The sequence below is a fragment of the Hyla sarda genome, chromosome 2 (genome assembly GCF_029499605.1).
Source record: "Hyla sarda isolate aHylSar1 chromosome 2, aHylSar1.hap1, whole genome shotgun sequence".
Lineage (NCBI taxonomy): Eukaryota > Metazoa > Chordata > Amphibia > Anura > Hylidae > Hyla > Hyla sarda.
The window spans coordinates 111956995-111984216 of NC_079190.1; the positions used below are offsets into that span (position 1 = coordinate 111956995).

The 27222-nt window shown below is 43.6% G+C and overlaps 1 protein-coding gene across 33 annotated transcripts in view; it reads left to right on the top strand.

The window, feature by feature from the left end:
* The window catches only part of SP7 (Sp7 transcription factor), a 189938-nt gene that overhangs the window by 86227 nt on the left and 76489 nt on the right, over positions 1 to 27222 (top strand). For 19 of the 33 annotated variants that reach the window (XM_056555255.1, XM_056555245.1, XM_056555259.1 and 16 more), the window contains one exon: positions 5361 to 5381. The exons of 13 other annotated variants lie outside the window; for them this stretch is intronic. In XM_056555255.1, the coding sequence (XP_056411230.1) occupies positions 5361 to 5381 (21 nt within the window). Of the gene's footprint in view, positions 1 to 4403; positions 4754 to 5360; positions 5382 to 27222 lie in introns of those variants that run through there. One more of the 33 variants, XR_008888463.1, reaches the window with a different exon arrangement.

The following is a 27222-nucleotide window of genomic DNA, read 5'->3' on the forward strand; positions in this document are numbered from 1 at the left end:
GTAACATTGCTATTTACATATCCCTTCTCAACTATATACCAGTTGCTTAATAACTTGGGTGAGGAACTCATGGGCAAAACTTAGGGTGGGGAAAGGGATACTGGGGCATGTACTTCAGGTGCTTTGTTCCAGTTGCATTACCCACAAGCCTTTTCCAGGGTGAAATAAGCCTAGCCATGAAGCTATGAGAAAAGTGCATAGTTGTCAAAGTACATATGTTATGTCAGCATGCACAAGGAATGATAACCATGTACTTTTATCAGTACAGTTAATATAGCATCCATGATAATTCGTTTTAAGAAGTATATCTGGACCTAAGTCCCTTTTACATGGGCTGACTATAGGGAAAATTAGAGTTTCTCCATAACTGGTCCAGCGATCAGTCGACTAACAAGCAAACACTACATTTTAAGGGACTGTCTGGGACTATTATTTTAGGAACACCTCATTAGGAATCAGAGAAATGTTAAATGTAATGGCTCTAATTTGTTAGTAATGGCATCTTTAGAACCAATGAATTTGTAGAGGGAGGTTGGTAAAAATGCATTAAAAGGTGCACACTTCGTGTAAATGTGTTGTGTCTGGAGTTCACTATTTGAATTTATTTTTACACATGTAGCACAATAAGCAGCCTTACATTTACACCACCATACATGGCAGATTCATTGCATATTTCTCTGTATGTAGTAGCAGGAAAGTGGATGAGATTCCACTCCAAAAACCTCCACAACCCACACTGGGGGGGGGGGGGGGGGGGGGGGAATATATACAAAATCAATGTGGCCATTGAGCTGTGGTGCAAATTTTAAATCAGCAGCATGTCAAATCAGTTTGCATGTCCTTTCTTCCCAGAAATCCCTGTGGAGTGCTAATGGCCTATGAATCTTTGCACACTGTTATGGTGTTCTCCTCAAGGAGAAATCTTACCCCATTAACCCACTGACTTTAAAGGGGTACTCCACTAGTCAGTGTTCAGAACATTTAGTTCCGAACACTGTGCGTGCACTGTGGGGGTCAGCCATGCCCCCTCATGACATCAATCCCTGCCTCCTCAATGCAAGTCTATGAGAGGGGATGTGACAGCCACCACGTAGACTTGCATTGAGGGGGCGGGGCTTGACATCACTAGGGGGGGGTCGACCCCGAAGTGCGTGCACTGCTTTCGGAACTATATGTTCCAAATGCTGTCCAGTGGAGTACCCCTTTAACTGGTAAGTTAAAATCTGTAAAAAATCCACAGGTTTTGCAGATTTTGCTGTGAATATGCTGCAGGTACACAGTGAGATCTGCAACTACAGAATTAAATGCAATACCTTTTTTTTATCTTATTGGTATAATCATCCCCAAAATGAGAGAACTCCTTCCAGTTGTTTTCTTTAGAAAAAAAAAATACTTAAAAAATGTAACTCACATTTTGTATGTTGTTTTAAACATGCATTTTTTGTGCCATTTTTAATTTTGTTACATGTGTTTTTCTCTGGCAATTTTGAATACCTATAGTAAAGCCTATGTGGAAAAAAAAAATGCCATAGTCAGAGGAAACCAAAAACAGTCCAGCTGTGTCCCTTTAACCCTTTGGGGACAGAGGGTTTTTCTGTTTTTGCACTTTTGTTTTTTCCTCCTTACCTTTTAAAAATCATAACCCTCTCAATTTTGCACCTAAAAATCCATATGATGGCTTATTTTTTGTGCCACCAATTCTACTTTGTAACGACATCAGTCATTTAACCAAAAAATCATTATGCGACAAAATTGAAGAAAAAACGCAATTTTGTAATTTTTGGGGGGCTTCCGTTTCTACGCAGTACATTTTCCGGTAAAAATGACACCTTCCCTTTATTCTGTAGGTCCATACGATTAAAATGATACCCTAGTTATATAGGTTTGATTTTGTCCTAGTTCTGGAAAAAATCATAACTACATGCAGTAAAATTTATATGTTTAAAAGTCATCTTCTGACCCCTATAACTTTTTTATTTTTCCGCATATGGGGCGGTATGAGGGCTAATTTTTGCGCAGTGATCTGAAGTTTTTAGCGGTACCATTTCTGTATTGATCGGACTTTTTGATTGCTTTTTATTCATTTTTTCATGATATAAAAAGTAACCAAAAAAACGCTATTTTGTACTTTGGAATTTATTTGCGCGTACGCCATTGACCGTGCGGTTTAATTAGCAATATATTTTTATAATTCGGATATTTCTGCACGCGGCGATATCACGTATGTTTATTTTATTTACACAGTTTTTTTAAATGGGAAAATGGGGTGATTTAAACTTTTATAAGGGAAAGGGTTAAATGATCTTTATTAACTTTTTTTTTCACAATGTTATAGCTCCCACACAGATCTTTTACATTGATCAATGATTTCTCATAGGAAACTATTGATCAATGATTCTGCCGCTTGACTGCTCATGTCTGGATCTCAGGCACTGAGCAGTCATTCGGCGATCAGTCAGCGACAAGGAAGGTAGGGGACCCTCCTGCTGTCCTTCAGCTGTTTGGGATGGCATGATTTCACCGCGGCGATCCCAAGGGCCAAAGCAGCCCACTTTATTAACAAAACCAATTAAAACATTGTAACCATAACAATTCTTATGAACATCATACGTAAACCAGAGCAAGAACTACTTTTGAGTATCACTAGAGCAGGAGAAGAACCCGAAGGCACCGTTACATGAACCTTGGGGGTCTTCACTTGCTCCTAGACTTAGCTCACCTTCCCAGGAACACCATTTGTGAAGCCCAAAAACCTTCTTAGTTCCCATGTCCACATAGACCGCTCCCAGCCCACCTCCGCACTCTATTCCAAGTAATTCGTCATGCTGTCCACTGGTGCCTCCAGATCCCCATCCTGACCCCCGCTGCGACAGTCAAACAATAACTTTCCTGCGGGCCACGCACTGACTGGAGTCCCTCCCCTTAACCCCGGCCTTTTAACCATTGCCTAACTTCTCCCTTTCCTCACCTAAAATCCTGCCAACCGTTAACCCTTTCCCATAACTGCATAATCCCCCTGTCATGTGCCCCTCCAGTTCTGTTCTATCCCCTCCAGGGCTTCCTTTTATGCTGCCCGAACCCACATGCTTCCTAGGTAGAGTTATATACGATTCACTATGAAATACTTTGCTGTTTCAGAGGAATCATTGTTATAACACAGGCATGGAACGGGGCTCTAAGTCATTAGGTTGGTCCTAGCAGTTTCTCCCTAGATTGCCAATCCTGAATGATTTCCTCCTCTTTGGGTATATGTTCAACGAACATGAAACTTGTGACAGATTCCCTATAGGAAGCACCGGGGTTGTAATAAATGTTTTACACTGTTCATGTGCCACATCAACATACAGTAAATCTTAGGTGTATTTCAAGATTAACCCTTCTCGAATTCATGATGTAGATTGATGTCATGGGTCAGATGAGGGAATGTGTGGCGCTATCAGTAGCCAACACCAGCTGATCATTCAGATTCTGGTCATTTAAGTGTTTAAATGCCACGATCAATAGCGATCACTGCATTTAGACCGTTTTTGTAATGCATTCCTGGTGTCTAGTGGTCCGATCGGCACCCCCGTGATTTAATCTAGGCCTTGGTGCCTGTTGTGATTTGGCTCTTGAGACAGCCAATAAAGCACCTATCTTGTAGATCAATGTAATGCATATACTTTACAAAGATCCAAGGATTGCTTATAAAAGGCCCCTTTGGTCACAGAAAAATATTTAATAAAAATTTGTCAAAAAGCCCAATTTACTGCACAGTAAAAAAAAAGTTACAAAGCAGACATTTTTTAAGGTGTAAAATAGACCACAATGTGGATGCTAGTTAAAGAATTTAGTAATTTTTTTATGTGGATTTATTGCAGATATTCCCCACATACTTCATTGGGGGGCATAAAAAAATCTCTGGTGTTGCAAGGGTGGTTTTTTAAATACACCGAGATTTTTTCTTTCCTTTGCATAATAAATATTGAATGCAGATTTTGGTGCCACAATGCTGTGGTTGTACAATGATACACAGTAATGCAGTTTTTGTTTCTTTTAAATTACCCATAAAAAATTAAATCCTTTCATGGGCTTACATAATTTTTCATACATTTATTTGTAATTTTATTTTTATTTTTTAGATTTGCTGTATACTCAGAATGCTAAACACATTTTACATTATTCAAATGTATGAAATTTCTGTGGTGTGTGAACATACCTTTATATTTATGAATTTCCCCTTCCAAATAAGACAATCTGACAAATGGAAAGCAATAGGATCAGTGAAGCAGTGGTGATTAGGACATGTGATGGGGACTGTCCTAATGTTATGTAGGGATAAGTATTCAAAGAGATTCAGGACTGGAAATCATATTATAAAACTACATTTTCCTCGATAATTTATGATTTTTTTTTTAATGCAGAATGACAGATGAAAGAGAAGAAAGGAAGGAAGGAGAAATAATTAGGGATTGTTTACTTTAGGGTTTCTCTGATTGCAGGAACATTTTATACAGAATAGCTGAAGGGTAATTCTATCAATCCAACTGAAGGATTGTTCTGGAATAAAAGCTTGGCAATGCATGGGTTAAATCCTAGTCCTGCTACCACATAAGAGAATAAGTATGAACTGCCTCCTCAACACATATAAAGACTGTGGCTTTAGTTATGTGACTGTGAATATATTAAAGGCAGTATTGCCCACCACGGTCTCCAGCTGCAGCGTGCTGCATTCCAGTGGTGGAAGCCTCCAACAGGTTTATACAAGTATTACCCTCAATCGCCACTAGGTGTCTGCAAATCTGCAGTAGCCTGCAACTGCTGAACTGTTATACGCCATTTAGGGTAGATTCACACATAGCGTTCTTTTTTTCTCTTAAGACGCAGTTGTTTTGCAACATATTTCCTGCTGCTAAATGTAAGCATCAGTGACTGAAATTTAAAGCACACTAAAACAATGTTTTTTAAAACCTTGACATTTTATTTAATACATGTTCTAGGTTAGGTGATTTCTTTTCTAGTATTTTTCTGTAGGCTTCATTATAAAATGGTGGAAAAAGTCCACAAAAATAGCTACATGTTAAGGAAGCTTTACTGTATACATCCAGCAACCTTGGAACTAGGTTAGCATTTTATTATAATTATTGTGGTATGTTTCCAAATAGCGTGTTTTAGTACATACATTTCTCGGTTGTGTTTTTTCTATTGCATACAAGCAAATGGGTAAATGGATATAATATGGCCTTAAAATATGTGTATGTAAAAAGCCTTCATATTCATGGCAAAATGCCCCTGCTATTTATAAACTTGCATGGTTTTGTTAGAGTAACCCTTCAGTGTCACAACAAGGTGATTTTTGTGCTCTTGTTTCTGTTTTTCAGCCCCTGAGAGCCCTTCTTCAGGTTCACAGCTATTTTCTACTCTCTGCTATGCCATGATAAAGTGCTGGAGAAAGTACACTATACTAAACAATTTGTTAGGCTGATGATATGCACAGTACACTACTATAGAGTTACACTGAGCATGGAGCTGCTAGGGGGTGATTACACTGTAGCACTGCAAACATACAGCAGTTGGAACACTGTATTTACACAAAGAACAGCTGTCCCGTGCATTATATGTGGTGATAGATAAGAGTCAAACCTTGATTTACTACTGAAGAACCTTCAGCATGCAGCCCAGGTTTTTCCATCTCTCTCCCTATCTCCTGCACATAGAACATCTTAAAACCCTGCCCCCTACTTTCTGTAATTTGTCCTGAGCTAACTTTACTAGAGACATTATTCCCCTGTAAATAAGCAGTGGACCGAAGATTGCAGAAGTGTAACACATAGTGACCAAGAGCTTTTTTTCTTGGGATAAGTACAACTTTTTTATGAAGTGATTTAAACTATGCAATGAATTACGTTAATGCGTACCCGCCATATCCAACAATTTTTTTTAATATATCACTCAGTACCTAATCCTGACCATGTACATCTAATTTTTATGTGTCTAGCACCTTTATTTATTTTTTTATTACACTTTTAGTTTAGCTCACTAGTCTGAATTCCTCTCAAATGGAGGGTGCGTGGCCTCACTGTGCAGGTCTCCGCCCCCTCCCTCAGTATGCTGTCTGCTCACATCTCCCCTAGCATTAGCAAAACTACAAGTCCCAGCTTATCACTCATTGACAGTAGCGGGACACAAGCTGACAGTGGGAGGATTATTCCTCCAGGTGAGAACTGCACTCACAGCTGTCAATCAAGGAAATGTGTCCATGACAAAGGTGATGATGCAAGGACACAGCAGGACTAGTATGTGTCCAAGCAGGCAGGGGGGACAGTTGTTTGACTGGCTTTTCAGTATGAAATACTGAAAATGTTCTAATGAAATCAATTGCAAAACCTATTGGTCTTACATGTTTTACAACATATCAATAGTTTTTGTATCTGACAGTGCCCATTTAAGGTAATTTGTTAGTGACCATTTAAGTCAATAGAGAAAATCCAAAAAAAAAATAATCTGCAGTGTTTCTACCATGCTGTTGATATGAAATCCACATGTGGTCAATTCCTCACATAGATTTTGTGCAGATTTATTCTGCAGTTTGAGTATTTTTATTGTCATCTATTTAGCGGCTACTGTAATGTGCAGCAAATATGCAATGTGTGGACCTAACAAATGGCTATAGCCACACGTAGAGGAGAATCCTCAGCATTTTCACATCGAAATCTACAGCAGAAATGTTTGCAAATTTCCTGCTATGCTTCAGACTGGATTATGTTAATTAATTCATAAGAAAAGAAAAAAACTGTTGTTTTGAAAGTTTTCACTTGCAGATTTTACTGCAAATCTCCAGTTTCCACAACAAAATTTATAAAGCATTACAGATTTAGTTTTTTTCTCTCATTGGAATCAATGAAAAAAATATGTAATAAAATATTATTTTGTAGCACAAAAAAGGAAATTTAAAATTTGTCATGCCAATTTCCGCATTGATTTTCTGCAGTACAAGGATAAGATTTTTTTTTTTTTACATATTATCCACGTGGAAAATTCACAGGAAGTAAGCCACTTGTGACTCTACCCAAATATGGCCACACACTGTGAAAATTCTGCAAATGAAAATGTTAAATCTATGCATTTAAACAATTTGCAACTAACTAAATCCACAACATTGGTGGTTTTATTATGGATTTTTACTTTCTAGTCAAGGCTGACTGTCCTGACTTTCAATGCAGTCAATACATGGAATAAAGTCACATGTATTAAATATATATGCTCAGTGTGAACTACAGTACAACTTACCCTTAAAAACAATGGGACATGCTTTGTACTTGACTTTTGGCATGTAATATGGCCTAATAATAAGAATCCCCATTTAATTAATAATAGGAATCCCATGCATCTCATTTTACCTCCAAGCACCTTATTTCAACCCCATTTTATCCATTGTTCTGTTCTTCTTACACCTGACAACAGACCCTGGTAGGTGGATTTTTTACATGTGTTGGAGAACTACAAGTCCAAGCTTGCCCTGGCTGCTGCAGACCTTCAAGACCTGCACAGATCTGTAGTTCTCCTTACAGCTGTGAAGCACCACTTCTTTAGGGTGCATTACACAAGGCAGTTATTGGCAGAATATAATTATTTTTTTGTGCTTATTTTTCTTTATTCTTCATGTATTCCTTTTTTAGGTTGATATTTCAGGACTTTGGAACCAATTAATACCGTAGTTTTCGTTAGAGTTATGCACTTAAGATGCAATAACTGTCCAATAACATCCGGAACCGATTAATATAGTATATTGAGCGACCACTGTACTAAAACACACTTTTGGGAAAAATCCCTGAAAATGGGATGTGTTTGTGGCTTCATTTAACCCCTGGAGAACACAGGTCATGCATGTACATCCTGCACCCACTACAGGACTTTGAAGTGATAAGCAGCCAGGACTCACTTCTAATGCCAGGTAATGGCAATAACGCAGTTGCCTGGCATGTACCCTTTAGATGCCACAATCTAAGTCAATAATGGTCTAAAAATGGCTAAAACAAAGTCTAAAATGGCAAAAATAGATGTATGGGTTGGTTGTTACCTCCGGCAGCTGAGACGATCACTGGAGGTCCTTTACCATGCTCCATGTCATCGGATCAATGCTCTAAATGTACAGGGAGCCTGTATAAGTGGAGAGCTGATAACACTGATTAATGCTATGCTATGGCACAGCATTGTTCAGTGTTTGCAGTTGAAAATTTTCATGTAATAGTTCCCTATGAGGACTAAAAAATATTTTAAAAAGGTAATACTGTTTACTTTAAAAAAGGTTAATAAATGTGAATAAGCCCTTCCCCTAATCAAAGTTTAAATCATTACACTTCTATTATTTTTCAAATAAAATAATGTAAAAAAATCTTATTTGGTATTGCCTTGTGCAGAAGTGTCGGAACTTGAAACTATAACCTTAACCCCTTCCCGCAGAATGTCATATATAAACGCCGGGTTGTGCAGTGCGTTCGCGCATCCCGGCGTTTATAAATGACATTCAGTTAACCCGGCGATGCGCAGCATCGCACGGGTTAACTGGCAGAAGTCCCGCTGTTTCCAGCAGGGGACAACTTCTGCTTCACCCCCAGGACCATCAATTGATGGTCCTGGTCAGCGATCACTGTGATTGGTCCCTGTGGACCAATCACAGTGATCTGGGGTGAAAGTTCAGATCCCCCGCACTGCCCGCCCCTGGAAATCGGGCAGAACGGGGGACGAAGGCTGCAGGGGCTCGCGGGGACCTGCGGCACACGGGGGGAACACGTGGGGACCGGCGGACTTACCTGGAGCAGCGGCGGGACCGGCCACGTGGACGAGCAGCGACGGGTAAGTATGTGGTCCTCAGAGGCAGCAGTGAAGATCTTCACTGCTGCTTCTAGGAGTCTGAAAACTACAACTCCCAGCATGCCTAGACAGCCTTTGGCTGTCTGGGCATGCTGGGAGTTGTAGTTTTGCAACATCTGGAGGGCCTCAGTTTGGAGACCATTGTTTAATGGTCTCCAATCTGTGCTCTTCCAGCTGTTGCAAAACTACAACTCCCAGCATGCACTGACTGTCCAGGCATGCTGGGAGTTTTAGTTCAGCAACATATGGCCCTTCAGATGTTGCCGAACTACAACTCCCAGCATGCCCTTCAGCTGTCTGGGCATGCTGGGAGTTGTAGTTTTGCAACAACTGGAGACACACTGGTTGGGAAACATTGTCTGTTTCTAACTCAGTGTTCCCTAACCTGTGTGCCTCCAGCTGTTGCAAAACTATGACTCCCAGCATGCACTAACAGACCATGCATGCTGGGAGTTGTGGTTTTGCAACAGCTGATGCAAGCCCCCCCCCCCCCCCGCCCCGCCACCCCCGTGAATGTACAGGGTACATTCACATGGGCGAGGCTTTTACAGTGGGTTTCTCGCATCTTGAGATGCAGCAAATTTTGCGCTGGGAAACTCGCTGTAATCCCCCGCCCATGTGACTGTACCCTAAAAACACTACACTACACTAACACAAAATAAAATAAAAAGTAAAAAACACTACATATACACATACCCTTACACAGCCCCCCTCCCCCAATAAGAACGTCCGGTACACCACTGTTTCCAAAGCAGAGCCTCCAGCTGTTGAAAAACAACAACTCCCAGTATTGTCGGACAGCCGTTGACTGTCCAGGCATGCTGGGAGTTTTGCAACAGCTGGAGGCACCCTGTTTGGGAATCACTGGCGTAGAATACCCCTATGTCCACCCCTATGCAAATCCCAAATTTAGGCCTCAAATGCACATGGCGCTCTCACTTTGGAGCCCTGTCGTATTTCAGGGCAACAGTTTAGGGCAACATATGGGGTATCGCTGTACTCGGGAGAAATTGCGTTACAAGGTTTGGGGGGCTTTTTCTTCTTTAACCCTTCATGAAAAGGAAATGTTGGGGTCTACACCAGAATGTTAGTGTAAAAATTTTTTATTTTTTACACTAACATGCTGATGTTGCCCTATACTTTACATTTTACAAGAGGTAAAAGGGAAAAAAGCCCCCCAAAATTTGTAACGCAATTTCTCCCGACTACAGAGATAGCCCATATGTGAGCGCAAAGTCCTCTGGGGGCGCACAACAAGGCCCAGAAGGGAGAGTGCGCCATGTACATTTGAGGTGATTTGCACAGGGGTGGCTGATTGTTACAGCGGTTTTGACAAACGCAAAAAAAAAAAAACCCCACATGTGACCCCATTTCGGAAACGACACCCCTCACGGAATGTAATGAGGGGTGCAGTGAGAATTTACCCCCCACAGGTGTCTGACGGATCTTTGGAACAGTGGTCCATGAAAATGAAAACTTGTACAGCCCACTGTTCCAAAGATCTGTCAGACACCAGTGGGGGGCAAATGCTCACTGTACCCCTTGTTACGTTCCTCAAGGGGTCTAGTTTCCAAAATGGTATGCCATGTGTGTTTTTTTTTGCTGTTCTGGCACCTTAGGGGCTTCCTAAATGCGACATGCCCCCCGAGCAAAATTTGCTCTCAAAAAGCCAAATATGACTCCTTCTCTTCTGAGCATTGTAGTTCACCCATAGTGCACTTCAGGTCAACTTATGGGGTACCTCCATACTCAGAAGAGATGGGGTTACAAATTTTGGGGGGTATTTTCTGCTATTAACCCTTGCAAAAAGGTGAAATTAGGGGGGAAACACACATTTTAGTGGAAATTATTTTTTTTTTTTTTACATATGCAAAAGTCATGAAACACCTGTGGGGTAATAAGGCTCACTTTATTCCTTATTACATTCCTCAAGGGGTCTAGTTTCCAAAATGGTATGCCATGTGGGTATTTTTTGCTGTTCTGGCACCATAGGGGCTTCCTAAATGCGACATGCCCCCCGAGCAAAATTTGCTCTCAAAAAGCCAAATATGACTCCTTCTCTTCTGAGCATTGTAGTTCACCCATAGTGCACTTCAGGTCAACTTATGGGGTACCTCCATACTCAGAAGAGAAGGGGTTACAAATATTGGGGGGTATTTCCTGCTATTGACCCTTGGAAAAATGTGAAATTTGGGGGGAAACACACATTTTAGTGAAAAAAAATATTTTTTTTTTACATATGCAAAAGTCGTGAAACACCTGTGGGGTATTAAGGCTCACTTTATTCCTTGTTACGTATCTCAAGGGGTCTAGTTTCCAAAATGGTATGCCATGTGAGGGTTTTTTGCTGTTCTGGCACCATAAGGGCTTCCTAAATGCAACATGCCCCCAAAAACCATTTCAGAAAAACGTACTCTCCTAAATCCCCTTGTCGCTCTTTCCCTTCTGAGCCCTCTACTGCGCCCGCCGAACACTTTACATAGACATATGAGGTATGTGCTTACTCGAGAGAAATTGGGCTACAAATATAAGTATACATTTTCTCCTTTTACCCCTTGTAAAAATTTAAAAATTGGGTCTACAAGAACATGCGAGTGTAAAAAATGAAGATTTTCTCCTTCACTTTGCTTCTATTCCTGTGAAACACCTAAAGGGTTAAAATGATGACTGAATGTCATTTTGAATACTTTGGGGGGTGCAGTTTTTATAATGGGGTCTTTTGTGGGGTATTTCTAATAAGAAGACCCTTCAAATCCACTTCAAACCTGAACTGGTCCCTGAAAAATTGTGAGTTTGAAAATTTTGTGAAAAATTGGAAAATTGCTGCTGAACTATGAAGCCCTCTGGTCTCTTCCAAAAGTAAAAACTTGTCAATTTTATGATGCAGACATAAAGTAGACATATTGTATATGTGAATAAAAAAAATTTTTATTTGTAATATACATTTTCCTTACAAGCAGAGAGCTTCAAAGTTAGAAAAATGCAAAATTTTCAAATTTTTCATCAAATTTTAGGATTTTTCACAAGGAAAGGATGCAAGTTACCACAAAAATTTACCACCATGTTAAAGTAGAATATGTCACGAAAAAACAATCTCAGAATCAGAATGATAACTAAAAGCATTCCAGAGTTATTAATGTTTAAAGTGACAGTGGTCAGATGTGCAAAAAACGCTCTGGTCCTTAAGGCCAAAATGGGCTTGGTCCTGAAGGGGTTAAGGAAACCACACGGTGAATGGTGTAAACATAAAAAAAAATACCAAAGTCTAGGATTGCTGTTTTTTGATTACTTCGTATACTAGAAAAAAAATAGCTAAATAGCTATCGAAAGGTCACATTAATTCATAAACGGTTTTCTTCCAAATAGTTATAATTTTTTTAAAGTAGTGAAATAATACAAAATCTATATAAATTGGGTATCATTATAAACTTATGGATCTACAGAGTAAAAATAACATAATTTTATCCATAAAGTGTACTGTGTAGAAACAAAGCTCCCAGAAGTAGCAAAATTGCATGTTTTTATTTCAAGTTTTATACAAATATTTTTTGGGGGCCTTGCTGTAGATTTTGTAATAAAAATGAGTGATGCCATTACAAAGTACAATTGGTCCTGCATAAAAAGGCCTTTACATGGGAAGAGTTATGGCTATTAGAAGGCTAGGAGGAAAAAATGAAAAATGCATCTTTAAGGGGTTAAAATGAAAAAAAAAAAACTGTGAAAAAAGTATGTGTGAAGGAGGCCAAAAATGACACTCTGGGCTGATCTGATTGGAAATCTTCTGACCGTCAATTTCAAGCATAAGCTATGTTTGGAAGGAGTAGTCTAAACAGTGCTGATACTTTATCCTAGATGTCAGCACAGTCTGCCCCCAGTGATAAGTAGTAGTACCCAGTTACAGATACCTTTCTCTGTGACAACCACTTTGTCCGAATGGGCTTGCAAGATTTTACTGTGCGCTATGGCTGATGTCAGTCCCATAACCCTTTGTTTGCTTGTATTTGGATACGTTTTATAACCAATCTATGTGATTATTCAAGAACAAAACAACAGTGGAAAGAGGAAGGAGTAGGACAAAATAGGAAACATTCAAAGTGACCTTAAAGAGTGACAGCAATCTCAAAAGTTATGGAGCAGGATGGAAAGGTTTATTGAGTTGTATCCAGATAAAGAAATGGGTGGGTGGAGTATAGAAGACAGACACTGAGGCACCAGGGTCAGAACCATTTCATATCTGGGGTGCCTTCCAGGTTTTGGGGTCTGTGGTCAGAGCTGCGTGGCCGGTTATGCTTTCAGGGAGACCTCAGGGTCTGAGTCAGACTGTAAATAGACAAGAACACACAAGGGGAGACAAGAGGGCAGTACCATAGCTTGTATACTGTTACAGGACACTGACACGGTACAAATATACAGAAGAACGGGCGCTCGCATTCTTATAAAGGACTTCTGTCATGTTAAAGAAGTAAGGTTCACATACTAAAAAGAACCTAAATACTTCTTACAAGTCAACACTATAGCAGAATAAAGTTAATACCCTACACCTAAGCTGCTTATAGACCACAAGTTGTTCAGCTGTCAGTTATCCCCTCTATTTCCTATCAGTTGACACCAATGTGTTTGTAGTTACTATGCAGTAGAGAAGAGGAATGGTTATTAGACCCTTTAAGCACAAGATATGCAAGTTCATTCCTTTTTTTGCATTATTCTTTTTGTTGATTTTATCATACAAATAAATACAACAAACATAATTACCCCAAATAAGAAAGAAAGGAAAGAGAGAGAGAAAATAAAAATGCAGCAAAAAAGACATTGGCATTGACTGGCACATCCAGCTAAAAAACTGCAATCTCTGACATCAGTTGAAAGCTTCCTTTACCCAGGCCAATTATTAGCTAAATTACCATATTTTTCACACTATAAGACGCAGCTGACCATAAGACGCATCTAGGTTTTACAGGAGGAGAACAAGAAAAAAAATATTCTGAACCAAACCGGTACTAAAATATTTAATAAACTATAACAGAATAATTATTCAACCATGTTATTCGACCCCCCTTGTGGCCAGCAGGACCCCCTTGTGGCTAGCAGGACCCCCCTTGTAAACAGCAGGACCGCACTTGTAGTTGCTTACTTATCGCCACTCCACAACCCCGTACTTATTACTACCGCTGCCCTGTTCTGCCGTCCGCATAATGGAGTCTATGGAGGAGCATGTGACACACACACGTCACTAATCTTCCTTCGTAGCATTACGCTGGGCGCAGGTGAGGAGGTGGAGTGACGTGTGTGTCACATGCTCCTCCATAAGACTCCATTATGCAGAAGGGAGAACGGGACAGCGGCAGTAAAGGGGATGGCAGAACAGGGCAGTAGCGTGAATCAGAGAACGGGGCAGCGGAGCACTTCGCCGTTCAGACCCAGGAGCAGGTAAGCTTCAGCAGCCTCCACTCTGCAGCCTTCCCTCCTCCATCCTGCTGGGTGCAATATGTCCTCCTCCATGCCGCAAGCCAGGTTCTGCTCTCCGCCCCTGCACTTCGGCACACACATTCGCTCCATAAGACGCACAGACATTTCCTCCCCACTTTTGGGGGAGAAAAAGTGCATCTTATGGAGCGAAAAATACGGTAATTTTTAAAGTAATGCTGGTTTTCAGTATTTTTCAGGGTAAAATAAAAAAAGAAAAACAGCAATCAGCTGACTAAAGCCAGCTGATCCGATTTTTTTTATGCAAGCCTATGCATTTTTTTGGGAGGGGGGGGTTAATACAGAACCCGAAAGAATCAGAGACAGTGGGGGATCAGGGGTATGTTTATTGTGTTTAGTCTTACACCATGGGGAATAGAAGGGCTATAGTACAGAAAGATCATCAAAATGAGGGTTATTTTGGTTAGAAAAAAGATAGCTTAGGGGCGACCTAATAACTAGAGTATCTCACGTAAGTGAGTACACAGCTCACATTTTTGTCAATATTTTATTATATCTTTTCATGTGACAACACAAAAAAAATTACACTCAGCCACAATGTAAAGTAGTTAGTGCCCAGCCTGTATTACAGTGTTTAAAGGGGTACTCCGGTGGAATTTTTTTTATTTTATTTTTTTCAAATCAACTGGTGCCAGAAAGTTAAACAGATTTGTAAATTACTTCTATTAAAATAACTTAAAGGGGTACTCCACTGGCCAGGGTTCAGAAGTAAAAGTTTTGAATGCTGTTTTCATGCTGCCGGGGTCAGCCTTGCCCCCTCATGACATCATGGGCACGCCCCCTCAATTCAAGTCTATGAGGCGCGACGGCCATCATGGCCCCTCCCATAGACTTGCATTGAGGGGGCGTGGTCATGTCATGAGGGGCAAGGCTGACCCCGGCAGCGTGAAAACAGCATTCGAAAAATTTACTTCTGAATGCTGGCCAGTGGAGTACCCCTTTAATCCTTCCAGTACTTATCAGCTTCTGTATACTATAGAGGAAGTTGAGTAGTTATTTTCTGCCTGACCACAGTGCTCTCTGCTGACACCTCTGTCCATGTCAGGAACTGTCTGGAGTAGGAGAGGTTTGCGTTTTATGAAAAAAGCATGAAACAATTTATCTCCCATTTCTCCAATAATCCTATAAGCATTATTGAGCTGGAGGTTCCAGAACCTCTGGTCATTTCCAATTCCATAAAGCCCCTTAACACCTTTTTGAAATAACTATGCTACATATTTTATCCCCTTTCTTTCTCAAAATGTCATATCCAACCTTAATAAATTCCTTAAAACTAATATTATACTGTATACAGTATTTGCCCCCTCAAAACTAACCAGAATTCCACACAATCTCTTTGTTTCAATACAGACTTTTTTTTATATATAATTTAATAAACGTGAATCTGTGGTCCCCTTTGTACCCCTTACACACTGCCTCCAATAACTTGCAGACATTATGAAATATGCCATCTTGTTTCTCAATTTTAAAACTAATCCAATTTTAGGACTAATCCCTGTGTCCACCTTTTATTGTTTTTAAGTATCATCGTTAAAAAATAAGATTTCAATCTGGTATGGTTAAATGTAAACATTTTATGTATACTATTTTCTTGCCCCAAATAACTTCGCTTAACCCCGCCTCTAAACCTTTGAACCAACTATCCATAATTTATATAGGGGCTGCGTATAGAAAGAAAAAAACCTGGTGAAGAATAATCATTTAAATCATTGCCACCTGATCTGCTAAGGACAACCAGATATCTACCATATTTTTCGCCGTATAAGACGCACTTTTTCTTGGGGGGAAAAAGTTGGTGCGTCTTATACGGCGAATACACCCCTATCTCGGCGGTCCCTGCGGCCATCAACTGCCGGGACCCGTGGCTAATACAGGACATCACTGATCGCGGTGATGCCCTGTATTAACCCTTCAGACGCGGCGATCAAAGCTGACCGCCGCGTCTGAAGGGAAAGTGACACTAACCCGGCTGTTCAGTCGGGCTGTTCGGGACCGACGCGATTTCACCGCGGCAGTCCCGAACACCCCGACTGAATAGCCGGGTTAGTGCTTACAGGACACCGGGGGGGACCTTACCTGCCTCCTCGGTGTCTTCTCCGTTCAGGGATCCCCTGTATGCCGGCGCTCTCCTTCCTCGTCGTTGCGTACGTGCGTCGGCGTGCGTAACGACGTGGTGACGGCGACGGAGAGTGAGGATACCCAGCCGGCAGCAGAGACGTTCCGGAGCGACGGGGACACGGCGACAGCGATGGAGCGACATCCAGGGCAGCAGTTACAGGTCCGGAGCGGTGGGGACACGTGAGTATTACCTCCTATGCAGTGGTCTTCAATCTGCGGACCTCCAGATGTTGCAAAACTACAACTCCCAGCATGCCCGGACAGCCGTTGGCTGTCCGGGCATGCTAGGAGTTGTAGATTTGCAACATCTGGAGGTCCGCAGGTTGAAGACCACTATTGGGTTCAAAATCTTTATTTTTTTAGATTTTGCCCCTAAAAACTGGGTGCGTCTTATACGCCGGTGCGTCCTATAGGACGAAAAATATGGTATCCTTTTTATATATTGTAAAATAACAGTTTAAGATTAAAATAATGGGATTGATCGACTTCAGAGCCTACATCAGCCCTAAATATTCTAGGGCCTCCTCCTTCTGCATCACTCTCACTCCCTCAGTGCCTGGAATTTATGAACCTACAACCAGAAGGTAGGATATCTTCCAATTAACTTTCAATTCTTAGAGCCTACTATATTCCTCCACTATTTCTACCACCTTTTGGAGCATGTTGACTGAATCCTTCAAAAAACGAGTTTTAGAATTTTGTAATAATTTCCTCCTTACCCAAAACCTTTAATCTCTTTAGCTTTACATATGTCAGTACCAAGTGGTTCAGTGCGTAAGACAAATGACAACAGCAATAAGGGACACCCTTGTCGCATCCCTCTGGTTAGAGAGAAAACATTCGACAACTTCTTTTTAATGATGATCCTAAATATTCTGAAGGCTGGGGAGTGGAGTGCCCCTTTAATAGAAAATAAATATCTGACGCGATTTAAAACCTATGGCGGAGATTTATCAAAACCTGTGCAAAGGGAAAGTTGCCCCTTAGCGAATAGCAACCAATCAGATTGCTTCTTTCACTTTGCAGAGGCCTTGTTAAAAATGATTTGATAAATCTCCTCCTAAGGCCTCACGCACATTAGCATGTTTGAATTCATATACTCCCTGACTTGTATGAGCCATAATATGCCACCCCAAACTTTTACTTTATCCTTTGAAAGCCTTCAACTTCATGCTGAGGTATGCCAGGTTTGTTTCCACTTCATTAACATAAAAATGATGCTATACAATGATGCTATTCTGCAATACTCTTAACCCCTTAAGGACACATGACGTACTGGAATGTCATGTGTCCACTCCCGATCTATAACGCGGGGCTACGGCGTGGCCCCGCGTCATAGCGGGTCGGGCCCGGCCTCTAACAACGGGCGGGACCCGTGGCTAATAGCGCGCTGCATTGATAGCTGTGCCGCGTGCTATTAACCCTTTAGACGTGGCGTTCAAAGTTGAACGCCGCGTCTAAAGTGAAACTGAAAGCATGCCGGTTAGCTCAGTGGGCTGTTCGGGATAGCCGCGGCGAAATCGCGGCATCCCGAATAGCTTACAGGACAGCGGGAGGGTCCCTACCTGCCTCCTCGCTGTCCGATCGCCGAATAACTGCTCAGCGCCAGAGATCCAGGCATGAGCAGTCAAGCGGCAGAATCATCGATTACTGGTTTCCTATGAGAAACCAGTGATCAATGATAAAGATCAGTGTGTGCAGTGTTATAGGTCCCTATGGGAGCTATAACACTGCAAAAAAAAGTGAATAAATATCATTTAACCCCTTCCCTATTAAAAGTTTGAATCACCCCCCTTTTCCCATAAAAAAAAAAAAAAACACAGTGTAAATAAAAATAAACATATATGGTATCGCCGCGTGCGGAAATGTCCGAATTATAAAAATATATCGTTAATTAAACCGCACGGTCATTGGCGTGCGCACAAAAAAATTCCAAAGTCCAAAATTGTGCATTTTTGGTCACTTTTTATATCATGAAAAAATGAATAAAAAGCGATCAATAAGTCCTATCAATGCAAAAAATGGTACCACTAAAAACTTCAGATCACGGCGCAAAAAATGAGCCCTCATACCGCCCCATACACGGAAAAAAATAAAAGTATTTTAAACGTATTAATTTTCCTGATTTAACTACACAAATCTATTGATAAATCTGGTCTTATACACTCCAGTCTTTTGACAGGATGTGCTGCATAGTTTGCGACACATTTAACAATCTGTGTGCAACATTTTGTTAAATATATTGCAGAATAAAAAGAAGAAAGGAAAATACAGTGACAGGTAGAAATAAATGACAAACGTGTCCCAAAGTGTCTTTGGCTGCAGGCTTTAGGGGCCTTTCTTCTTCAAGGCCATAGTTAAGTGCTAAGAAGCTACATAGGGCCCCTAGTCTTCAGGTTGGGAATTTCTGAAGTGGTATGGACACTATTAAGGTTACTGTAAGGAGGCAGACTCTATTGTATGTTCCCGCTATATAAATACAGATGTACGCAAGCCTTAAACTGAAGCTATGTTTACTATACAAAACCACAAACACCATAAAGTACTAAAGCCACAACAAAACATAAGATTAGTGTGATTATATTGATAGTAGCCAGACAGGCACTTTTCTAGGAACCATTGAAGTGGTATATCAAGCTACAAATGAGGCTACAGAGAGGGGCATTTTGGATTTAAAAGGGGATAGAGTACTTAAGATCCAAAAAGGATCAGCACCAAAGAACAAAAAAATCACCTCTCAATCAACTCCATTATGTACTGACAGCCAGCCCTTTGGGGTGGGAAGGAGATAGTTTAAAAAAGGAAATAAGGTCATCCCTGACGTTTCCACGGATATAACAGCAGTTCTGGTAACACCTTATGAAATTACAGAAAATGTACCTGCAACAAACACAATGCAAATGTAATCAAAATATTTTCTTACTCTATTTCCTTAGCTATCACCACCTCATTTGGAATCTCTCTATTACCGTATATACTTGAGTATAAGCCGACCCGAATATAAGCCGAGGCCCCTAATTTCACCCCAAAATCCCAGGAAAAAAAAAAAAAAAATAAAAAAAAAAAAAAAAAAAAAAAAAAAAAGTTATTGACTCGAGTATAAGCCTAGGGTGGGAAATACATCATCCCCCCCTGTCATCATCCAGACCCTCATCATCATCACCCTGTCATCATCCCCCTTTCATCATCCCCTTGTCATCATCCCACACCCCCCCTTCATCATCCCCCTGTCATCATCCCCACCCCCCTTCATCATCCCCTTGTCATCATCCCCACCCCCCTTCATCATCCCCTTGTCATCATCCCCACCTCCCCTTCATCATCCCCTTGTCATCATCCCCACCCCCCTTCATCATCCCCTTGTCATCATCCTCTTGTGAACTATCCGCCCTCAGTGGTCTTCAACCTGCGGACCTCCAGAGGTTTCAAAACTTTAACTCCCAGCAAGTTGGGCTTGCTGGGAGTTGTAGTTTTGAAACCTCTGGAAGTCCGCAGGTTGAAGACCTTTGCGGCCTTCGACATCATCCAGCCCCCTCTCACCCCCTTTAGTTCTGTACAGTACTCGCCTCTGCTCGGCGCTGGTCCGATGCTGCAGGACTGTCCGGTGGGGAGGTCGTCCGGTGGGATAGTGGTTCCGGGCTGCTATCTTCACTGGGGGCGCCTCTTCTCTGCGCTTCGGGCCCGGAATAGAGGCGTTGCCTTGACGATGACGCAGAAGGACGTTGGTAATGAACGTACCTCTGCGTCGTCGTCAATGCAACGTGACTATTCTGGGGCCGGACCCAAAGTGCGGAGAAGAGGCCCCCCGGTGAAGATAGCAGCCCGGAACCACTATCCCACCGGACCACCTCCTCTCTCCGGACAGTCCTGCAGCACCGGACCAGCGCCGAGCGGAGGAGAGTACTGTACAGAACTAAAGGGGGTGAGAGGGGGCTGGATGATGTCGAAGGCCGCAGTGGTCTTCAACCTGCGGACCTCCAGAGGTTTCAAAACTACAACTCCCAGCAAGCCCGGACAGCCGATGGCTGCCCGGGCTTGCTGGGAGTTGTAGTTTTGAAACCTCTGGAGGTCCGCAGGTTGAAGACCACTGAGGGTGGAGAGTTCACTCGAGTATAAGCCGAGGGGGGTGTTTTCAGCACGAAAAATCGTGCTGAAAAACTCGGCTTATACTCGAGTATATATGTTTCTGTGGCATCTCAATGTACATAGATGCTTTTCTCATGCAGGCATTCAAGAACCCTTCCATGATATTGTTATTGCAGTGTCCCGGTACCCATTTTCCAGTTACAGTATATTAGTTGTCGTGTGACTGAGAAAACCCTTTTTGAACTGTCCAAATCTGTGTAAGGGGTACAGGGAGTTCACCTGTATAACTGTTTTATTTATTTATTTACACTGAGGTTTAAAGGGTAACATTTTTGTATATCCTTTATCAGATCAGTGATTCTTTGTTCACCTGAAATGCTCCCTAGCTAGTTTCTATGCAGAGACTTTCAGAAAGGCTGTGGAAAGAAATATCTGCCTGTATTTTCCAGTTGGACATTCCGCACAGTTTCACCCATATGGTCTAGCTCTGCTCCTCCTAGGCAGACATACACATAGTCTAGAACAGTGTTTTGCAACCAATGTGCCTCTAGCTATTGCAGAACTACAACTTACAGAATGCCCAGGCCTATCCTGCCTTGTATCCTGTAGTTTTCACCCATAAGGTAGCCTCCAGTCCACACTGTGAGAGAGTATTGTTTTCCCTGTATCTCTCTGCATACACTAATCTCTTTGTGAACCAATGGTCAGTGTGGCTCAACATGTCACACAAGTTCTTTAGCATAATGTGCAAAACTGTGAGTAAAGTACAAGTATCTGCACTACAGTACGCCAACCTGTGTTAGGCCCTAATACCTAATTGAACTAGGTAGCAAAACAGGGTACTCCAGCTCCTTTATGAAGGCTTCATATTAAAATGCCATCATGGAAAAACAACACAGATGTGAAAAGTGCAGTAAAAACCTCATGTCAACGCGTTTCAAACCCTAAGGGTTCTTATTCATGGCTCAAATGCCACTGCCATGCCAGACACTTATATACTGATACTAGAGCTTGCCAAACTTGAACTTGGCCCCTCACTCCAGAAGAACAGGTTCTCATGGGGGAGGGGAATCAAATCAAACAGGTGGCTATTACGATGGGTGTTGACTCGTGGACCTGGGAATATGGAAATCCAGTCTGAACAGAGTCATATAGCATCATTGCGGTAAGTATACAAAATGAACAAACTATATACAAGATGCTAGAAAGGTGAACGTACAAAATAAACACATTATATACATAATGCAAAAGCCAATATACACACAATAAAGGAGCTCTAATAAATTATAAATCACTTCTTTAATTCATACACGCTGGGTAGCGCATATCGAGGCACAAAATCCAAGACGCCTCTCTCAGAAAAAGTGCTTGTGACCAATCCCCTCCTCTCCAGGGCGGGGGGGGGGGGGGGGGGGAGAGACACATGTTTAATGCCTACTATATCAATTCTGGGAGGCATCAACAATATGCACTTCCTTGATATGTCTAGTCAGACCAGAAACAGAACGGAAGGACACAAACATATTGTCTGAATGATGCAAATGTTCATAGAGCCGTCTTTTTAGTTTTCGGGTAATGCACCCCACATATTGAATATTGCACACTCTTCAAGTTGCAAGATAAACTACATAAGTGGTATCACAATTAATGAAGGATTTTATTGGAAAACTCTTTCCATTGACTGAAGATTTAAACGTACCAGTTTTTATCATTCGTGTACATAGATTGCACCTTGTGGCAGGGTTAGGGTCAGTGCATGAGAGATTGACAGATTGAGTTGATGGCTTATTGCAGCCTTTGGTAGTCCGCACAGCAGGCTATGTGCGTGACACCAAATCCTCATTGGCTGCAGTTGACAAAATGTCTTGGGACTCTGACTACTCGTGGATATCATGCCATGTAACCACTTTGTATGAGCAAGCCATCTATGCAGTTGGCCATCATCTTAAGAAATATAGCAATTTTGATTGTATCTTAAGTGAATTTAATTATTATTAATTTAATTATTTAATAATTTGTTTTTAGATTTGATGAGTATTATTATTTACAGGTTACCGGTTGCCCAATGGGCTCCAAATTTTCACCTAGTCTCGCTAATCTATACATGTCGTTCTGGGAGGAGTGTCATCTATATGCGGCCATTAATCCATTCAGGTCCAAGATTGAATGGTTATATAGATGACCTCCTCCTAGTGTGGTCAGGCTCTCATGATGAAGCACATGATTGGAGTGGGGTGGCAGCGCAATCAATTTTTTGGACGTACATCTGTCAGGCAATAATCAGCTCCATAAGATTGATACATGTTTATTTAGAAAACCAACATCTGGCAACAGTATTTTGTGCGCTGACTTCTGTCACCCAGTTCAAGTGACACGTAATCTTCCTGTTGGCAAGTATATAAGAGCTAAGAGGGCCTCATCAAATAGTGAGATGTACAGAATAACCAGTTCACATATTGATAAGAGGTTGCATAATAGAGGTTATTCCAACTCAGTTCTCAAAAGGGCTAGAAATATTGCCTATTCTAGGGATTGTAACTCTCTGTTAAATGACCATGCTTCAAAGAATGCTGACAACAGATTTTCTAAAGTGACATTTTCCACTGCATATAGTCTTGAATTTACACAGATTGAAGGGTTACTCCACTGCTCAGTGTTTGGAACAAACTGTTCCGAACGCTGGAGCCGGTGCACTTCCGTAGATTGTGATTTGCCATATGTGACAGACTGACTCCGCCAAAAGTGACTTCTCCTTCCGGATGACAAGCCCCAGCATATCACAGGCAATATCCCCAGGCAGAACTAGAGATTATTGCATCCTTGTACCCAAAGAACCAGGCAACACCAGTCTTCAGGTATAAAATCAGAACCCTTCATTGTGGGACAAGTGTCTTCTTTTATAGAAAGGACATCACAGGGGGAAGGGTCAGTAAAGACAATACAGGTGACAGTGAGTCTGGGAGATAATCCAATAAAGGTGATTAGCTCTCCCTATCCAGTGTCTTGAGTGCAAAAGGTGGAGGTGTGCAGAAGTTGGACTGTGTGCAAAAAGGAGAAGCATGTGTAGAATTAATGCATTGTACAAAAGGTGAACCGTGTGCAAAAAGTGGACCGTGTGCAAAATGTGAACCATGTGCAAAAGGTGTATTGTGCACAGAAAGTGGACCGTGTGCAGAAAGTGTATGAAAACAGTAAATAAAAGTATTTTAACTCTGAGCTTTAAGTCACTGGACAACATCAACTGTGAGGATCCGTCACAGTGCTCCCCCTAATAAAACGGCAGACCCGGTGCGATCCCAACGGATCCACTTGGGGATGTCTGGGCTTCAACCACCGGACACAGTTGTCCTGGTCCTCCTCTTAGTTGGGGTGTGCGACCACAATGTAATCCAATACCAGCAAACCCTGCATGAAGCTTACTGGGGCTCCCCTCAAAAAATGTTTCTGCTTTCCCCCCCCTCCCCAGCCAGGGGAGGGGGAAGGCCTGGCCCGTAGTCTGTGGGAAGGAGGCTAGCTTCCAAGCCCCTCCCAAGCAACATTTCCCAAAGGAAAACTCCATCTGTCACAAGTTGAAGGGGCAGGGGGCTGACTGCTTCCTCACTCGGTTGCAATATCTGCCACTGAGGAGCCGCACCGACTGTGCCAGCCCCTGTGTCACGATGCCGGCTGGCAGGTAGTGGATCCTCTGTGCCAGAGAGGGATTGGCGAGGACCGCGCTAGTGGACCGGTTCTAAGCCCCTACAGGTTTTCACCAGAGCCCGCCGCAAAGCGGGATGGTCTTGCTGCGGCGGTAGTGACCAGGTCGTATCCACTAGCAACGGCTCACCTCTCTGACTGCTGAAGATAGGCGAGGTACAAGGGAGTAGGCAGAAGCAAGGTCGGACGTAGCAGAAGGTCGGGGGCAGGCGGCAAGGTTCGTAGTCAGGGTGGATAGCAGAAGTTCTGGTACACAGGCTTTAAACACACAAAACGCTTTCACTAGGCACAAGGGCAACAAGATCCGGCAAGGGAGTGCAAGGGAGGAGCTCAGATATAGCCAGGGAGCAGGTGGGAGCCAATTAAGCTAATTGGACCAGGCACCAATCATTGGTGCACTGGCCCTTTAAGTCTCAGGGAGCTGGCGCGCGCGCGCCCTAGAGAGCGGAGCCGCGCGCGCCAGCACATGACAGCAGGAGACGGGAACGGGTAAGTGACCTGGGATGCGATTCGCGAGCGGGCGCGTCCCGCTGTGCGAATCGCATCCCCGACGGCCATGACAGGGCAGCGCTCCCGGTCAGCGGGACCGACCGGGGCGCTGCGGAGAGAGAGACGCCGTACGCGCTCTGGGGAGGAGCGGGGACCCGGAGCGCTAGGCGTAACAGTACCCCCCCCCCTTAGGTCTCCCCTTCTCTTTGTCCGGTAACTGCCTCCCCTGGGATGAGGACACCGGGAAAGGATGGAGGGATTCCTCAACGGCAGGCAGAACAGCAGGAGTAGGAATGGGGAGGGAGGGCAGAGGGCGAGGCCTGGCACGGGGCAGTGTGACACCAGGACGAGGGCCATGAGGGGACACAGAGGCTTGCCTGATGGGACTGGGAGGGGGGGAGAGGTATTTCCTGTGGCAGGCAGAGTCCCTAACGACCTTAGGGGGACCGGTTACAGGAGGAACCACAGGGTCACGGCAGGGAGTACTGGGAACCGGTTTAAGGCAGTCCTTGGAACAAGAGGGACCCCAACTCTTGATCTCCCCAGTGGACCAATCCAGGGTTGGGGAATGGTGTTGAAGCCAGGGTAGTCCAAGGAGAATTTCGGAAGTGCAATTAGGAAGGACAAAAAATTCAATTTCCTCGTGATGAGGTCCGATGCACATTAGGAGGGGCTCCGTGCGGTAACGCACGGTGCAATCCAACCTGGCTCCGTTGACCGCGGAAATGTGGAGTGGCTTGACAAGACGGGTCACCGGTATGCGGAATTTATTCACTAAGGACTCCCGAATAAAATTCCCAGAGGCACCAGAGTCCAGGCAGGCCACGGCTGAGAGGGAAGAGCTAGCTGAAGTAGAAATCCGAACAGGCACCGTGAGACGTGGAGAAGCCGACTTAGCATCAAGAGACGCCACACCCACGAGAGCTGGGTGCGAGCGTGCGTTTCCCAGACGTGGAGGACGGATTGGGCAATCCACCAAAAAATGTTCAGTACTGGCACAGTACAGACAAAGATTCTCTTCCTTACGGCGATTCCTCTCTTCCAGGGTCAGGCGAGACCGATCCACTTGCATGGCCTCCTCGGCGGGAGGCCTAGGCGCAGATTGCAATGGAGACTGTGGGAGAGGTGTCCAGAGATCTAAGTCTTTTTCCTGGCGGAGCTCTTGATGCCTCTCAGAAAAACGCATGTCAATGCGAGTGGCAAGATGAATGAGTTCATGCAGGTTAGCAGGAGTTTCTCGTGCGGCCAGAACATCTTTAATGTTGCTGGATAGGCCTTTTTTAAAGGTCGCGCAGAGGGCCTCATTATTCCAGGATAGTTCTAAAGCAAGAGTACGGAATTGTATGGCGTACTCGCCAACGGAAGAATTACCCTGGACCAGGTTCAGCAGGGCAGTCTCAGCAGAAGAGGCTCGGGCAGGTTCCTCAAAGACACTTCGAATTTCCGAGAAGAAGGAGTGTACAGAGGCAGTGACGGGGTCATTGCGGTCCCAGAGCGGTGTGGCCCATGACAGGGCTTTTCCAGACAGAAGGCTGACTACGAAAGCCACCTTAGACCTTTCAGTAGGAAACTGGTCCGACATCATCTCCAAGTGCAGGGAACATTGTGAAAGAAAGCCACGGCAAAACTTAGAGTCCCCATTAAATTTGTCCGGCAAGGACAGGCGGAGGCTAGGAGTGGCCACTCGCTGCGGAAGGGGTGCAGGAGCTGGTGGAGGAGATGGTTGTTGCTGCTGTAGTTGAGACTGAACTTGCTGTAGCTGTGACTGTTGCTGCTGTAGCTGCGACTGGAGTTGCTGTGTCATGGTGGTCAAGTACGACAGCTGGTGCTCTTGACGGGCTTGCTGGGCGACCACCGTGGTGAGGTCGGCGACAACTGGCAGAGGAACTTCAGCGGGATCCATGGCCGGATCTACTGTCACGATGCCGGCTGGCAGGTAGTGGATCCTCTGTGCCAGAGAGGGATTGGCGAGGACCGCGCTAGTGGACCGGTTCTAAGCCACTACAGGTTTTCACCAGAGCCCGCCGCAAAGCGGGATGGTCTTGCTGCGGCGGTAGTGACCAGGTCGTATCCACTAGCAACGGCTCACCTCTCTGACTGCTGAAGATAGGCGAGGTACAAGGGAGTAGGCAGAAGCAAGGTCGGACGTAGCAGAAGGTCGGGGGCAGGCGGCAAGGTTCGTAGTCAGGGTGGATAGCAGAAGTTCTGGTACACAGGCTTTAAACACACAAAACGCTTTCACTAGGCACAAGGGCAACAAGATCCGGCAAGGGAGTGCAAGGGAGGAGCTCAGATATAGCCAGGGAGCAGGTGGGAGCCAATTAAGCTAATTGGACCAGGCACCAATCATTGGTGCACTGGCCCTTTAAGTCTCAGGGAGCTGGCGCGCGCGCGCCCTAGAGAGCGGAGCCGCGCGCGCCAGCACATGACAGCAGGAGACGGGAACGGGTAAGTGACCTGGGATGCGATTCGCGAGCGGGCGCGTCCCGCTGTGCG